We start from the raw sequence: 17453 nt of genomic DNA on the forward strand, positions 1-17453 counted from the left end.
TTTACTGTCTGTTGATGTTTGCACACTTTATAACTGTGTTTCATTGCTAGGCATCTTTCCTCTCATCGTATCTTGCACTCTTCAATTTACGCCTTTATTATCATTGTGCATGACGGCGCGCCCGCATTCCTGCAGGCGTGGCGTTAGAATTATATTGCTTGCATAGAGGTCTAACTCCCTTGTATGGTTCTTTCGTGCAGAGATGCCTCGTCCCAGCCTCTTTATTCGAAAGAAGGTGTCTCCTCAGCCATATGTGGAGGGCGCGGCCTCGGGCTCACAACCTCCCCAGGAAAAGGCTGTGGCTCCCAAGATTGCTCCTGTCACTATTGAAACCCCCACTGAACAGCCTTCCAAGAGGCAAAAGTCCAAAAAGGGGGACGCGCCCTCCCTCAACCGGGTGGCTCGTCACTTTGCTGATATGGGTGATACCCATGTAACCGAGGAAGAGCTTTCTAGATGGAGAGGAAAGTCTCAGGAGGACAAAGACTCCTTCATCCTAAAGGGCACCTCTGAGCTGTTGATTCATTTGCATGACCGGGAGGAGCGTCGGATAGAGGACGCGGCCTCTATGAAGAGAACTGAGGAGGCTCTTTCCAAGCTTAAAGAGGATTTCAAGTCTCAGAAGGCAGAGCTGAAGAGGGCCTTGGATGCGTGGAAAGGCTGTCAGAAACTTCTGACAGAAGAAAAGGCGCGCCTCCAGCCTCTTAAGAAACAGGTTGCAGGACTAAAGAAGGCTAATGAGGACCTGACTGCTGCCAACTCCCAACTTAAATCCAACCAAACTATTGTTGGGGGCGCGGAGAGAGAGAAAATCGAGCTCGCGGCCTTCGACGAAGGGGTCAACAGCTATGTGGCGACCTTCCTTGCGGGCGCGCCCGAATTCAACTGGCAGCCTCAGTTCGGTTCAGGCATGGCTAAGTTCATCAAAGACTTTTGGGGTGAACAGCAGGAGCTCATAGCTTTCAAGAAAAAGGAACTCGAAGGAATCCTGGCGCAGGAGGCCTCTACTAGCCAGATGGCTGAGGAACAGGCGCGCCCTGAGGGGGCTGACGAACAGCCGCGCCCTGAAGATAATCTTGCCAAGGATCAAGATCCTTAGTTCCGTTGTTTCTTTACTTGCCCTTTTGCAAACTTATTATATTAAGTCTTACCGTATTTCGAGGTGTGGGCCCTCTTTTGATGCTTCACAAGTTGTATTATAAACTAAGTTTCTGGATTCTCGAGGGTATGCCCTTCTGACACACTTTAACTTTTGGCTACTTAACTGTAATCTTTTGACGACGCGCCCATGCTCTTACGCATTTCTGAATTTATGGGAGAGGGCGCGCCCTGATGGGTATTATGCTTTAGTTTTTGGTACCAACACCCTATTCCACATTGTTTGCATATAGCTTTCATTATGCTTGCTGTTAATTGTTAGGGCTGTATCGCTCCCAAAAGGCCGCGCCTTCAGAAGGTCATGCTCTTCTCCCGTGACTACGGGGGCGCGCCTTGTTACAATATGCAGCAGCGAAGCCATGCTTTGACCCCTTTCAAGAATCGTAAATGCGGAGGGTGCGGCCTTTCCTGAAAGCGCCCCCTTTTTTCCAAAAGATAGCACAAGTAGTGGACATGGCACATATTATCGCCTCGTTTTCTCAATCCTATACTTTGTTATAACAAGTAGTACTCCCCAAATTTTCTTGATATTGGAGATATCAGGGGAATTTTTACTCCGTATATATCACGCATCCTCTTCCGAGAGCGCGTCCGCGCATAGAGGCGCGACGTAAGCCACTTCTATTCCTCGACATTTCAAGGTGCAGTTTGTGCACAAGCCTTGCAAGTATGTAATGTCGGTATTTTTGGTCATTTTAGCAAAGTGGCTAGACATGAGGCCGGCGCATCTTTATGATGTGTTCATAAGTAATGAGCAATCTTTATGTAGATAAAAGAAAACACGGGGCGCGGCCTATCTGTCGTTGACAGTGGCGCAGATTCGCCTATTCCTTCCAAAGGACACATTCAACCATAACATTCGCGCCAATGAACTTCAACAAAAGAAGGGCGCGCCTTCGCGGTGCGAAGGTTTGTGGCTTTTTTTTTTTTTTTTTTTTTTAGCCTTAGTGTGTCCATGATACCCAGGAATAGTAAATATAAGGCGCGACTTACAGAATGGCGCTGCCTTGTTATAACATGACCCTTTTTTATCTTTTAAAGAATTGCCTAAGCAGAGGGCGCGGCCGATGGCGCTGCCTTACTTGTAATATTTCTTTTTCTTCCAAGGACTGTATAAGCAGAGGGCGCAGCCTTACTTGTAATGTGGGCTCCTTTGATCTTTTTCCAAGGATTAAGTAGAGGGCGCGGCCGTCGGCGCGGCCTTACTTTTTCACGCGTGAATCACTTGCTTAAGAAAATCAAGAGCACCACTCCCCAGTCCATACATCATCCCATATGGGGCATCACGAACCTTATCGTGGTTTAAAAAACTTCGGTGCGTCGCACGGGTCCCAGAGCTCATAGCTCAATGGGGAATTAATAGATAAAGTGTTATCCAGAGCATATCATGGATATGTAAGATCCAGAGCGTATCATGGATGCGTAAGTATAATGTCCAGAGCGTATCATGGATGCGCAAATATAGTATCCAGAGCTAGTCATGGATAATTAGGCAACCTTTGAAAGGTCTTAAGTGTATCATGATCAGAGACCTTGCAGGTATCATGCTACGTTCCTGTAGAACGGAGGGCGCGCCCTCATCAAGATGGGCAGCTCCTTTAGCATGTTGGACTTGACCTGCACTTTATCATGTATACGACTTAATACTGATGGTCAGTGTTACCTCATGACGCGCCCGGTTAGGGGAAGGCGCGTCCTCCCAAATTATCAACCCTAGAAACATGACTTTGGAACTCGGGGTGCGTCCAACTAGGAGGAAGCGCGTCTTTGAAGCATCTTCCTTCTCAACATTTTTATCTTGGGGGCGCGCCCTCATGCGCTTCCTAAAGTGATGAGTACTCCCGAGAGGGCGCGCCCTGGGGAGCGACGTGACCTCTTCAAGACTACTGAGCTCCTTTCCTGCATATGTTTGTCTGAGGGCGCGCCTGGTCAGGGGAAGGCGCGCACCCTTGCGACTTTTCGAGCTAGGTTCCATCTGAATAGCTCGTCCCCCGTAACTTTCCCCAGAGGCGCGCCCTGGCAAGGGAAGGCGCGACTTCTTCGAAAATGTTAAAGGGTGCATCCCTCATGGTGGTGGTCGAACACCACATTACCTGTAGTTTTCAATGTGCCATACTTCTAGAGAATGCAGTAACGAGGAGGTTTAGAGTAGAGTTTACCTGGAGGCGCGCCCTGTCGGGGGGAGGCGCGACTTCTTCGGAGGTGTCAGGGAATGCATTCCTCACGGTGGTAGTCGGTCACCACATCACCTGGAGGTGTACCCTGTCAGGGGGAGGCGTACCCTCCGAACGCGTCAGGTCTCCGAAGATCACATCCTTCGACGACTCCCCGGTCCAGAAAACCCCGATTGCAAATTAGGCTACCTCCTAGAATTTCGTTGAAGATCATCCTCCGCCGAACTCTTGGTGGAGATTTCATTGTTTTGTGGAGAGGTAGATGAAGGTCTCCTCTTCTCTTGTGCTCCAGCCATCACCCTGCCGGAAAACGCTCCTCCTCTCCGTGCGAATCTCCGTTGTGTGACATCTTTTCCTCCTAAGATGAAGATCTTGAATAGCCCCTCCTTCTAGCGCCAATTTGTTGATAGAGGAATTTGGTAATCAACAAAGATGAGGTTCATGGCCGGAATCAAGATCTGTGACGGTGGTTTCGGTCGCCGGAGTGCGGTGGTTGTGTGTTTTTAGGGGGTGGCTGAGATTAGGGTTTTGAGTTGGTCTCACGTGCTCTCAACTCATGATCCCCTAATGTGCCTACGTACCCCTATATTTATAGGGGATCAAGCCGTACGTAGTTCTGTTACCAAGACTCCTAGTTTGATCAGGACTAGGCCTCTTGGGGATAAGACCGACCCGGAGGTGGTGACTTATCTCTTAGACGTCCAACGCCTTCAGAGTCCTACTCCAGTTAGAATTAAGCCTTGAGGCCAACTACCTCAGACTCCTAGTCCAAGTACATCACGGATACGGCATCATCTCCACTACGAGAGATGACACTAACCGCTACTTTTCATAGCATGGAGGAGACGTCTGGTAGAGCCGTGACCAATTCCTTGAGGTGTAGGGCGCGCCCTTCCCCCTTAGTGAAGGTTCTCACTAAGAGGTAAGACAAGTAAGGAGCCAAGTTACACGATCGTCCCAGTCCCCCAATGAGGACTAACTCACCAGAATACAGGACCCGGACATATGATCGGCCTTCGTGTTACCCCTGAGGGCCTTCTACAACCATGATCACCCCAGGCCCCCGCACGAGGACAACCCGGCAGATAGCAGGACTGGGGATTATAGATCACGCCCGGACGTAACCCGGGAACTACCAGATGAGCCTGATAACTACCAGATGAGCTCTGGCACTAGTCTTCATATCCCTCGGAAGGGTCGTCATATCCCTCGGAAGGGTCGTCACTGAGACTCACTCATCCTCACACACAATGATTTTACCTGTGGGCGCGACCCCTGAGGGCGCGCCCTTTGTCTTCGCTGTCTTGTCCCATGAGTTGTTTGAACAATAGGTCAGTCTCGTCTTCCAATACCCGGAGGTCGCGCCCTTGGAGACACCCCGAGAAGGGCGCGCCCTTGTCTTCACCTTGTGCTCAATTTCCATCATAACAGAAACGAAAAAGAACAATAATGCCACAAAATAGTGTACAAGAAATTCATTTTGTAAGAGTTCACAAAATACTGAAAACAAAGATTCGATAAAATTATATTTGGTCAATGTTATCTGATAGACTAATACTCTATGGTGAAATAAGCACTGCCATCATTTCATGTGTCATTAACGTATTAACTCTGGAATTGGTATGCAATTTCTGGTGCTTCTCAAACTAGAATTTTCTAACTTCTTAAATTTTATAAAGTTTTTATACAAACTATACAATAAATTATTTCTTACTTATAAATCTAAAAACGACTTAAAATCCCAACCAAAAAAGATCATAATAAATATTATTACCTCCGTCCTACTCATTTTTATAATTTATTTTCAATTTTTTTTATCCTGTCTCCTAATATAGGAATGGAGGGATATAAAATACTATAAATTTATTGCTCGGAAAAAAAACAATTACCATGTGTATAAATATATTGTCACAGAATTCCACAACTTGAGTCGAACCTCGTCAAAATGAAGCAGCCCCGGTGAATCCGAGGCTGTCACAATCAACCCAGTGGCATGGCATGGATTTTACCTTAAATGTGAATTACAGCTTTCACAAATAAAATAATTTATCAAGATTTTTTCGCACACAAAAGTAACCGAAAATGTTAAAATTTTATCACAAGCTTTATACTTGAAACTTGAAAGTTGAAAGCTGAAGCCAAGTTAGAGTTGACTTTTCACATTATGATCTGAGTTGACAAACGGAGAATTTGTTACATGCATCTATAGTACTCCCTCCGTTTTTTTATTCTTTTCTCGTTTGATATGTTGGGACTGTTCATCACATGAGATAAATTACTAATTTACGTCTAATCTATAAGACTAAATATAATCGTGAGTTATCTTGTTGGATTCGTATTCACGAGTAATTTAATATAGTGAAATTTTCATATTTAATATCAATATGAAATTATTGATATTAAGAATCAAAGATGTATATTGGCAACGTGCTAAAGAGAAACAGGAAACGTAATAAGAGACGGTGGGCGTATGTGATTATTAATTACTCTATGAAATTGTTTGAATTAATTTTTACATTGTGAATAAATAGTGATTATTTGTGAGGTTAATAATTGTTCGTCTTTTTTATCATGAACTATTCTATCGAGCACAAGAATCAAGTCTGGTGTTTCTTATTCGACAAATTGTCAATTATTGACAAATGATTGGAACTTAAGCTAATACCATAGTTCATTCCGCAAACAAAATTACAACAATACAGTAACGTGAGAACTAAATAACTACTCCCAAAATTTAAACAAAATTTATATTTCAATTTTCATATATAGAAGTATTTAAAACGTTACTGAGAATCCCAAAAAACAAAGTTAGGAGACCTAATTTTTGATGTTTTGGAGTTTTTTTTAACTTACAAATTATGGGTATCTACTATTTTTTTTTACTTATAATCTACTTTTATTACCTAAAACAAATGATCCTTGCTTAAAGTAAAAAAAATGAAGTAGAAGTTATAAGTTAGTTGAGACATATAAGTGATTAAAGTGTTTGGGAAAAAAGGTATTCCCTCCATCCCCTTTTACAGGTTCATTTTAACTTTTTGATCAGTCAAATTGATTATATTTTGACTGAACTTTGCATGTATCAGGTAATTGAGAAAAATAATAAAAAATATATCTAGTTTATTTTAATATGCAACTTTCAGATTTTGGAAATGATGAGTTGATAAATTGTAATGTTTAGTCAACAATGGGTCAATTTGACAATTAGAAAAACAAAATAGACATGTAAAAAGGAACAAAAAGAGTAAAATACATGAGGAAAAATTTAGAATTCTTAATTTTTTATAAGTACTTCTCGACTTTTTACCCAAACCAAAGCATACGAAGGGGCTTGAAAGATCTACGCAAACACCCACTTATTTACGTCCAGCAAAGGACCCCCAGTTTTTTTTTTTTTTAATGCAATCAAAGGACCCCAGTTGAGCACGATTGGATAGCCCAAGTGGTGGGCTTATCCTCCGTTGTCCCGGGAGACCCGGGTTCGACTCTGGCTCATCTCAAAAAGTATTAGAACAGATACTAATTTATAAGGCATATAAGCCTGCATTGTAAAAAAAAAAGGACCCCAGTTGTAATATATTTTATTTTAATTTCATTATATCTCATCATTGATGATGTTTTTTTTTGTCAAACATTGACGAAGACATGAGATGATGAGAAGATAATACTTCATTTTGTACGATATAAAATTTAGAAAAATATAGCAGCACACAAGACAGGAAATTGAGGGGAAATAAATAAATGGGGAACGCGGAATTGACGAAAGGGTGAACTCATCTTTCTTCCCTTCCCTTCTTCTTCCACAAAGAGAGAGAGGGAGGAAAATACCAACAACAAACCACCAAGACCCTTTCTCGGTGGGCCCCACCCCCTCACAAACGCGCTTCCCTATTCTTTCCCAGGTACATATATATACATACAATAATACTTACATTATTTTTCACACCCATTTTCTTGGTTTTATCAGCTTCTTCATTTTGGTGAATTTTTTGTATCAAGTGTTTGGTATTGGGATTTTCTTGCATTTGGGTACTTGTGTTTTGGTAAAAAGGTTGGATCTTTGTGATTATCATAAAGGTATTTTGAGGTACATTTCTTGGTTAAGTCAACTTTTTTTCATTTGGGTATTTGCATTTTGGTAAAAAGATTGTAACTTTGTGATTATAATAAAGATTTTTTAGGTACATAGATTGTGTTCACACATATTTGGTGCTTTTTATATCAAGAATTTCATAATTGAATTTGAAGTTTAGGTAAAAAGATTGTATCTTTGTGATTATCATAGATATATTTGAGGGTACATATTTTGTGTTCACACATATCTGTTGTTTTAGTCAGCTTCTTTATTTTGGTGCTTATCGTGCCAAGAATTTGAAATTTGAACTTTTTTCCCATTTGGATGTTCGATATTTGGTGAAAATATTGTATCTTTGTGATTAGCATAGAGCTACTTGAGGTACATACAGGCATACATACAATTCATGGATTGTGTCCATACCATTTCTTGATTTAGTCAGCCTTTTAGTTTGTGTGCTTTGGTGTCAAAAAATTGATAATTGGCCTTATTTTTATTTGGGTACTTGAATTTGATATAAAAATTATATCTTTGTACCTATTGTTGGTTTTCAGCTTATTCATTTGGCTGTTTTTGATATCAAAGTTTGATTTTTGGCTTTTCTGGTATCTGGGTACTTGAATTTTGATAAAAAGGTGAAATCTTTGTGATTGATATAGGGCTATTTCGGGCTCATTTAAACTGTAAAAATGGGGGATCATTTAGTTGTTGATGTGAACCGGCTTGTGAAGCCTGAGATATCATCTGGGATAGATGAAAGGCAGCATTCACTATCTCCGTCGCCTCTGGGAAAGTCTTCAGCCTCATCATCTGCCGTGGTGGTGTCAGAGGAGAGAATGGATGATGCAAATGATGAGGAAGCACCTCTTATAACAATGGCCGAGTGTCGTATTTGCCAGGATGAGGATGCTATTACAAATATGGAGGCCCCTTGTGCTTGCAGCGGCAGTCTTAAGGTAATTTTTGTAGATTTTATGGATGATTTTTGCTTAGTATGGAATATGAATGATCGAGGAGGTGAGAAATGTGAAAGTTGTGATCTACTGATCTTTTTTGTTGATTACCATGAACTTGAATGTAAAAGATATCAAATGTGAAAATCACTAAAAACTTTGGGTCAACAAAGTGAACAATTGTTGGCTGAGCTGAAATAAATGATTATAAATATTACCCTTTATTTTAAATAAAATTTTGGTGTCATAGTACCTCGGTTGGACTCTTTTGTTGTTCTTTCCTCTAGAAAAATATATCTAGTAACCCTAATTGGGTGTTGAGTGGATAGTTTGGAGTCTTTGATATCTTTATAACTGGTGAGTCGGGTTTTATTTCTTTTTGGTGTGTGTTGTCTGATTTATTCATGGTTTGCCCAAATTTTATGCAGTATGCTCACAGAAAGTGTGTCCAGCACTGGTGCAATGAGAAAGGAGACATCACATGTGAAATTTGCCATCAGGTACTTTTATTGCTCATTTTAATTATTATTTCAGCTATTCTTCTGTCTAACGTTTAAGCTGAAGATAAGATGATGCATTGTCCTGTTTGTACCTCATGTGAGTTTTCTATACTGCAATAGAAAAACCATGTTAACTTATTAACATTCCCCGTTAATAATAAGAGTTACTGATATTCCCAGGGGAAAGCATTGTGTACTATAACACTGTTGCCTTGTGTATTACTATGTTAAGGTTTAAACCAACTGGTTCCTCTTATAAAACATTAGAAGTAAGTTGGTTATTACTTTGAATGTTAAATTGTCATGTTACCATGTCAGAGTATCGATTTGTGTTGATGTGGCTTAATGTATCTCTCTAAATGTGGCCTTGCATTAAAAATCATGGGACTTGAATCCCTTTAGGACAGGAATTGAAAGGTCGGTTCCTGCGGTGAGGGGTATTCTCTTTATTTTATATTTATATCTCACTGTATGGAGTGAAGTCTTCGTGGAAATTTGAGGTTTTGTCATGTCTATGATTGCTGTTGCTGCAGCTTAATTGTTATCAATGTACTCTGTCACTTGATTTTACTTCGACTTCTAATGATGTATATCTTGCCATTGATACGCAGACTTACCAACCTGGCTTTACTGCTCCTCCTCGACCACAACCTGAGGAGACTACCATAGATATTGGGTAACTTCTACTTTCTTGTATGGTATTGTATGCTGTAATTATATAAATCTTTGAAGGAGCATGTGGCAGACTATTCTCCTGGAAGAACAAGAGATTTGAATTAGTATGACATACTGATTTCTGTTGATATATCTATTAGGGGAGGATGGCATATATCTGGCACACCCTTAGATTTGCATGATCCTCGCATTTTGGCAATCTCAGAAGCAGAACGTCAAATTTTGGAGGCCGAGTATGATGAATATAATTCAACAAACGCCAGTGGAGCTTCGTTCTTCCGTTCAGCTGCTCTTATTGTAAGCCCTTAATGATTTGCATTTTGCAATCAGAAAAACTAATTCAATGAGCATATAGTGATAGAGTCTTGACTCTTGAGTTGAAAAGATTCAGTATTCAATTGCCACAATTGTCCCTTTTCCTCTTTTCCGGTAAAGAAACTTCATTATGCGTCTGTTAATTAAAATAAAGAAAAAGGTTTTATGATCAAAATATTTTGTGAAAAACTTGTACTTATATATTTGTTGTTTCAGTAAAGTGTTATGGTCTCAATTTCACGTGAACCTGCTTATTCATAGTTTACTTGGGATCAAGGAAGAAACCGGTTGTTTGCTTATTCTTTTTGCTTCCGTCGAGTCATCATGTGGTATTCTAATTTTTAATGGATTGACTGGCAGTTGATGGCTCTCTTGCTACTGAGGCATGCAGTAACCGTAACCGATACTGATGAAGACGGCGATGAATCTAATTTCTTTACTGTAAGCAGAGCTTGAATCTCTTGCATTTTATTTTCAGGATTTTGTATGTGTTCAATGTTTAGTGCTTTACCTATCTTTAAATTGACTCCCTGCATAATATGATGCTGTACAGCTTTTCTTACTCCGGGCTACTGGATTTCTGTTGCCCTGTTACATCATGGCCTGGGCCATTAGTATCATGCAACGCAGAAGACAAAGACAGGTTAATATCCATCCGACTCCTATTTAATATAAGTTCATCCTATATATCTATTAACAGCGTACATTTTATAGTCAATTTCTGCCTTTTTTTCCTAGTACACGGGTGGGGAGTATTTTACATGTTTCACGATATAAAAGAACAGAGTGCACTTAAGAAAACAGAATTATACAAAGACGTATAGGTGCCTATTTAGGCAATTGCAAGTCTACTCTGACATTGAAATGCCGAGAGATAACCATTCGACATGTGTTGGACATAATTGTATGATGGTTCACCCTTAAACATATGATCCTCACAAAATTTTTATATTTAAAAATCTCTGCACATCATACGTTCAGTGCCTAATCTCCGTTTTAATTATCCTGTTTATCTCCTTCAATAAACTGTTTAGTCTCACACTATAATATCTTTGGTGAAAGCAGGAGGCTGCGGCACTGGCAGCAACACAATTTGCTTTAGTAATACAATCAAGAACACCCAGGGGTCTACATTTCACACTTGCATCCTCACCTGCGTTAGCATCCTCACCCGTCTTAGCATCACCACGTCCACTAGCATCACCAATCGCTGTCACCACCCAGCAACAAGAACAACAAACTGCATGAACCTGTGCAGTAGCTATGCGGCCATATTTTCTGTAAGGGCTTTTCAAGAAATGCGCCTGTCAAATATTTGTCGAAAAAAGGTTAATTTTGTCAGTCTCTGTCTATACAGGAGAATGGTATTTTCACATGTATCCTCTGTTTTGTATTCATTTCATTCGTTAGGCTCGATTAATCGCTGACATGCTTTTCTATGGCAACCACAAAGAATAGCATAGCAAGGTTCTGAGAATATTAATGTTTTCTTAAATATGCAGAATATTATCAAAAATGGGAGGTCTAAAGTATTAAGACATGTATGATATTGTATAATAATGAATATACATGTTATGTATATATGTGGGTTAGTTTTACGGAGACTATTTTTTTTATAGGAGACATCGGAGCAAGCAGAATATTATAAAATATATTATTACATAAAACATGTTTAGCTTGTGAAGTATATATGGTCTCCGAAATCTCTAATAAAATGTTGTTACATATCATAAAAATTTGTGTTGGACTTTATTTAAAGAAAATTAATTAACCTTTTTTTAAATGAAGAAAATAAAAGAGAGATCACGTTAGTCATGCTCATGAAAGAACAGAACAAAAGAAGAAAGATGCTAAATTCTCCAGTGAATTTAACAGTCTTGGCATGTCTGGAATAATCCTAAAAGTAGACAAGAATATCATTTCCTTATGCTTATTATAGGTGACATTCTGATTGCAGTGTCCCTCCCTGTCTTTCTGCCTCTGGCATTCGGATACTTAAAATTAGATGTACGTAGATCTTACCCGAGTTCGTGATAACCGACTTGTTTTTTTCACAACAGCAAATATTTAATTAAAATTTCGATACTTAATCAATGCTGCAAGGGAGATCAGTGCTGAAACAGCAAAAGAAGGCATACCTTAATCCATGATAATTATAGTCATCTTTTGCTTTAATTTTTTTTTTTTTTAAATCAAGACAAAATCTAGTTTTTATTCAAGATGCAGCTGGTAACATGGACCCGGATTGTTAATCTGCTATAAAGTAATAGAAAGCCATTACTTTAGGACCAAGCTCCATTACCAACAATCTGCACTTTTCTTTTGTTCTAAAAATTCACAGGGGGAATGATGTTATCATACCACACAGATCACAATGGCAAACACCTTTCGAAAAAGCCAGGAGTATCTGATAAGTCCATCAGGCATGCAAAAGTACGTAGCAGCGCGTAAAAAAGCCTCTACCAATCTTGCAGAGAAGCTATAAGTTAAGAATACCGAATAAACATGTGGAACGTACTGAGTATGTTTGGTCTGGTTTATACCCGAGTTGTTGCAGATGCAGCATATATTCGAGGGAAATTCAGTGCTACGGATTTATGATCAGGGATCGATTTGAGTGCATCAGAGGTTATTGAGGGTGAAAAAGTACACAGCAACAACTCAGATAGTTCTTTAACTTTAATTGAAGGAAATAAAGCAGATAATCTGCTAATTAACAATATATCTAACATGAGGTATTCATTGCTTAAACCATTATTAATGTTAAATTTCAGAGTGGCCACCAAATCTCATCATGCAAATTACTAAAGCATGGAAGTGAAGTTTTGTTTGTTCCAACTTGCTTGTGAATGTAGTATGTAATCATACAAGAATAGTAGGCAAAAGATAGAGAATAAAACCGATGAACGTATAGAATTTCAGGAAAACCAAAATGAGTATATTTCCGGGATAGCTTAAGGGCAAAGACTCATTCGCCATTCCCCTCTCGAATGACAAGGTCGTGTGTTGGAATTGCCACTCCGCTAATAATTCTCAGGGTGAGCGAGAGTCAAATTCAGGATGTAGAGACACGAAGGACAAACCATTGGCACAGAACAAGAAAACTATTTTCTTGTTGCATTGAGATTAGAGCTTGGAATTCTAAAGTTAGATCTTCATTTGGCATAAAGTCATTGTTTACAAGTTTAGGGGGTATTGTTCCATTCTTCCGTACTTTCCATTCCATTCCTCTTTATGACTCGAAATCCTGTAGATTTGGCTGCTCATGGTTGCTCCCTATTATTTAACTCATTATCTTGTTTTCTTAGTAGCTAAGGCAAAAGAATTTACTGAGAACCCCTTTGGAACTGTCATTATAATCCAGTTATACGTCCATGAATACTCTCGGTAGCATGTTAAGTGACCAATTCTCCCAGAATCTTATGCAGATCAACCATTAACGAGTAATCCTAATATAGGCAGATTTGGCCAGGAAGATGTAGAAAAGTACTTCAAGATCCCCTACGTGTTCAAGACCTTTTGTTCCTCTTGACATCTGTTATTTTGGCACAAATCTTTTTTGTTCTTAAACAGAAACAGTTGGAGAAATTCAATTGTTAGAAATGAATTTCTAGACTCGTGGTCGTGGATTATCGACATTGAGCTCATAATGTAAAAGAACAAATTATTTTTGATGACTTCTTATTATAAAAAATAGACATTATTAAACGCCTTTTTCTTTTTTATACTTATTTGTCTACGGGATGTCGCTTACCAGGATCGTATATTATTTTAACACACACAATCACATGTATTTGGAAGTATGCATAAGGTGGCAAGATGGTACGAGTCTAAGACTGCATTGGTCTTTATTCCAACAGTTGGTTAAGAGACAAAACAAAAGCAGGGAAATGATGCAAGGAAACATATGTAAAAAGATACTTGGCTTCTGAAGGGTGCTATTCCAACACTTTTTATTCCACTCAGATTCTTCTGTAACAATCTTAATCTGCTTAGATTGCAGAGCCTATGATTACAATGAATCTAAAACTCCCTTGGACTATGGGGCCCTCGTCGCTTTACCCTTTAAAGTTCAAGTCCATAAAAGGCAAATTAGAAGCTTATATGTACAGGAATTGATCACAGAATCTGAAGAACACAATCTGAGACTAGCACAGTTTCTAATTGCTCCGAAAAAAGAAACGTATACTTCCTCCAAAAATGGTTTTTAGTGCTCATCGGATATTTATCCTTCTGCTCTGCATTGGTTTACTAGCAGTTCATCCAACTAAAATTACCGGCTTGAGAAGTATGGACCTCGCCCTTAGATGGACCGAGGAACATCAAGGGGGAGCGCATACCAATAGGCGAATGCTTGAGGAATTTGGCACGAAGGCATCAAATGCAGAAAAGAAACCAGTGGCTGTGAACAAGAATACTGATCCTTACCAAGCAAGCAAAAGAACATTTCGCAGAGGCTCAGATCCCATCCACAACAGGTCGTAACAAGTTGCTGTGTCTTACGACACAGAGAGAAGACCAGAGTTGAGGTACAAAATTACAAACAACTTGTAACAATACTACAGAAATTATAAGGTGCAAGAAAGCCGATACCTAGTTCTTCCCTGAAGGTATCGCAGATTTGGTTCAGAAGCTCCCTACTTAATAGATTTAATCAAAATTGTGTATAGTCATAGTTTCAGATTAGAAATACTACAGTTGACATTGTGCTTGCTCTCATAACCAAAATTCATTTGTTTCTGTTTGTTTCCATATTTCTGCATGCCTAGTACAATCTGTTCGCGTTGATACTTATGCTTATTAAAGACGGGGCAAAAGTGTTTATACGATCTCTCTTACTCTTCGGAGATTCCATTTAAGTTGAACAGCCTTAGATTTCCAGAGTACATGATGACTCTGTCTTGTAGTGTACCATCTTCATTTCCTGTAAAACGATTCAAGATCATTTTACTTTATATCTGTAGCGGTAAAATTCACCATTACAAAATCATACTAGATCACAAGATTTCCTCCTGAGCTAAAGAAAGAAGCTCTAAAGTAGATACTCTAAAGTATATAGGATGAATCTTTAGCAGTTCGGTTTGAAAAACAAGTAGGCTTGCAAAACATTAATGAAGCAGAGTAAAACCAGAACTATTTACCCAGTAGATCAGAGACAAAGCACAGTGCAACACAAACGAGGCTTGAGCTATAGTTAGCGGTCGATATTATTCCCGTCGATAAAATCTCTGTTTCTTTTTTTTTTTTTTTTTTATAACCAAAATCTCTGTTTCTTGTACTAACAGCTACTTATCCTTCCATTTTGAAATCTCTATTATTATTAAATTATGCAAAGATTTATGATGTCCGATACACGGGTGATTATAATAGTTCACTTAAAATCAAATTGATGCACATTTAGTTTGAATTTTTCTATATTTTATGAAGGTGTCACTAGAATTTTAAATTCAAATCTTATTAAGTATATTAAAATAAATTATTAATTTTAATACATATTAAAAATTATTAATTATTAATATATATCCGTAGCACGGTTATATGTCAGTAACGAATATATAAGCTGTTGGTAATAAGATGAATTTTTGGGGGTTTAATTTTCCATGATCGTAAACTATGAGGGGTGTATTCGATTGAAATTTTAATGGATTGTTTTTATATTTAAATTGTAAAACAATTATGTAGATGAAGAAATACATAGTCAAGACTCCATCATATAGAATAATTTAAGTGAGTACTTAATTCTTTACAATTATCGAAACTTTTGACTTGGAATAAAACCGTGGGAGGACACCGCAAGCCGTAATAGACTTTAACAAACTTGTTCCTGTATTGTATCATTATCTATTTCGTCGTTTACAATAAAATTACATATTTACAGTCAATTTTTCAAAATATTTCATATTAAAATTTAATAATTATTTTCTTTTGTGAGGCTCTTATTTGCGTTTTGTATTGTTCCTAATGCCTCATTTGTAAGACCCTCCGAGATTGTTAATATATTTTGCTTTTCAAAAAAAAAAAATTAATAATTATTGTCAAGTATTTATAATTAGAAAAATATTAGAGGTCCCAAAAAATATTATTAAAATTCCCAAAAATGATATTTCAACTTCTATAAATCATTTTTTCAAAAAATATAACAGAATCCCTATTTAAAATATGTCATATATTTCTGATTTTAATTTGATATTATATGAATGTTGTTGAAACTTCATTATTTTAATGTCGTATCAGGGAGACAAATCAAGAAGTACTAATAATTTAAGTCGGTGAACTTAAATTTTGAAAGCCACTTTTAATCCGACATTGGACGAAGTGATATTACTTCGACGAGTTGTCTAATGTCTAGTTATGTACAAGTACACTAGTATTAATTTTCATCAGCTGATAGTTAAGCCAATGAGTTGAGTGACATTTTACTAATCTGGTTTAGTGTGAAAGTTGGTCATTAGTTGGTGTCCAGACCGGTTTCCCTTTAAATAAGTGATAACAACGTCGAAATACTCCCTCCATCCCAATTTAGACGAGGCTTTTGGAAAATTTTTTATCTCAAAATAATTGAGCTGCTCCCTTTCCAATGCATATTTATTAATCATCTTTCATATTTACCCTCTCATATTTATTATCGGTTTGGCTAGTGTGTGCCCATGGGCACATGCTAAGCGCGGAAATTTTTGTATTTGGGAGATTTTGATTGGTGTGGTTGGTGTATTTGCGGGGGGTCCACCATTATCATGAGATAGGAGCCAATCAAAATGATCCAAGCACAAAATTTTCCGCGCTTAGCATGTGCCCATGGGCACACCATAGAAAAACCGATTTATTATTCTAATATACCACTAGCTACTACAATAAGAAGTCAACACAATAAATATGGGCAAAAATGGAAAAAAAATAACCATTTAATACTTCTTAATATGTGTGAAATGAGCAAAAGACTCATTTAAATTGGGATGGAGGGAGTATTGTGGTTGTTTGGCTAAGTGACTTTTAGGCTTTTTCTACATAGAAGTTGGTTTCTAATTAGATGTGACTGTTTGACCCTGTAATAGAAGCGCTTATACCGAGGTTTAAAAGCTCCCGAGGAAAGCTAGATTTTTTTTGGATTACAGATTTTTCCGAAAGAAATACTTAACTTATAAATCAAGGTATTCAAACACTTCTCATAACTTATAAGTTTATATTAACTTTTTATTTATAATTTATTTTTTTTCTTTAAGCAATAAGTCACTCTTTTTAGCTTCAGCCAAACGACCGCATTATATGTCAATTATTCGAGAACATCTTAGAAGAGAGTCAATTATAATAAAATAACCTAAAATAATTTGATTCATCGCAGATAATATACTCACCAATTAAATCTATTCTCACTTCCGATAATACAAATTTTTATAAAGAACGAAATTCATATAATTTCATCTTAAATAAAAGGTCTTGATCCTATTAACCAATTATTTCGGTAAATAATCGGTGATTTTTTTTTTTACAATAAAAAACCACTAATCTTAAAATCCTTGTGTGCATATTTTTCGTTCCAACATAAAAAATAGAGGATTATTTATTTACAACAATCAATTATCGAGAATCAAAATTATCAAAAAAC

The 17453-nt window shown here is 37.9% G+C and overlaps 1 protein-coding gene across 4 annotated transcripts; it reads left to right on the forward strand.

The window, feature by feature from the left end:
* Nucleotides 1-7025: 7025 nt before the first annotated feature.
* On the forward strand, nucleotides 7026-11390 carry LOC108202939 (uncharacterized). 4 transcript variants are annotated; one of them, XM_017371574.2, is made up of 8 exons: nucleotides 7026-7234; nucleotides 8067-8363; nucleotides 8789-8860; nucleotides 9472-9536; nucleotides 9676-9832; nucleotides 10211-10291; nucleotides 10404-10493; nucleotides 10916-11390. In XM_017371574.2, exons 2-8 carry the CDS (start codon nucleotides 8097-8099, stop codon nucleotides 11096-11098), a joined length of 915 nt encoding a protein of 304 aa, XP_017227063.1. In that variant the 5' UTR covers nucleotides 7026-7234; nucleotides 8067-8096; the 3' UTR covers nucleotides 11099-11390. The 4 variants fall into 4 exon arrangements, with proteins under 4 accessions (XP_017227063.1, XP_017227064.1, XP_017227062.1 ...); XM_017371575.2 differs by lacking the exon at nucleotides 7026-7234 and adding an exon at nucleotides 7268-7409; XM_017371573.2 differs by lacking the exon at nucleotides 7026-7234 and adding an exon at nucleotides 7274-7419.
* The last annotated feature ends 6063 nt before the right edge of the window (nucleotides 11391-17453 follow it).

The sequence above is a fragment of the Daucus carota genome, chromosome 9 (genome assembly GCF_001625215.2).
Source record: "Daucus carota subsp. sativus chromosome 9, DH1 v3.0, whole genome shotgun sequence".
Lineage (NCBI taxonomy): Eukaryota > Viridiplantae > Streptophyta > Magnoliopsida > Apiales > Apiaceae > Daucus > Daucus carota.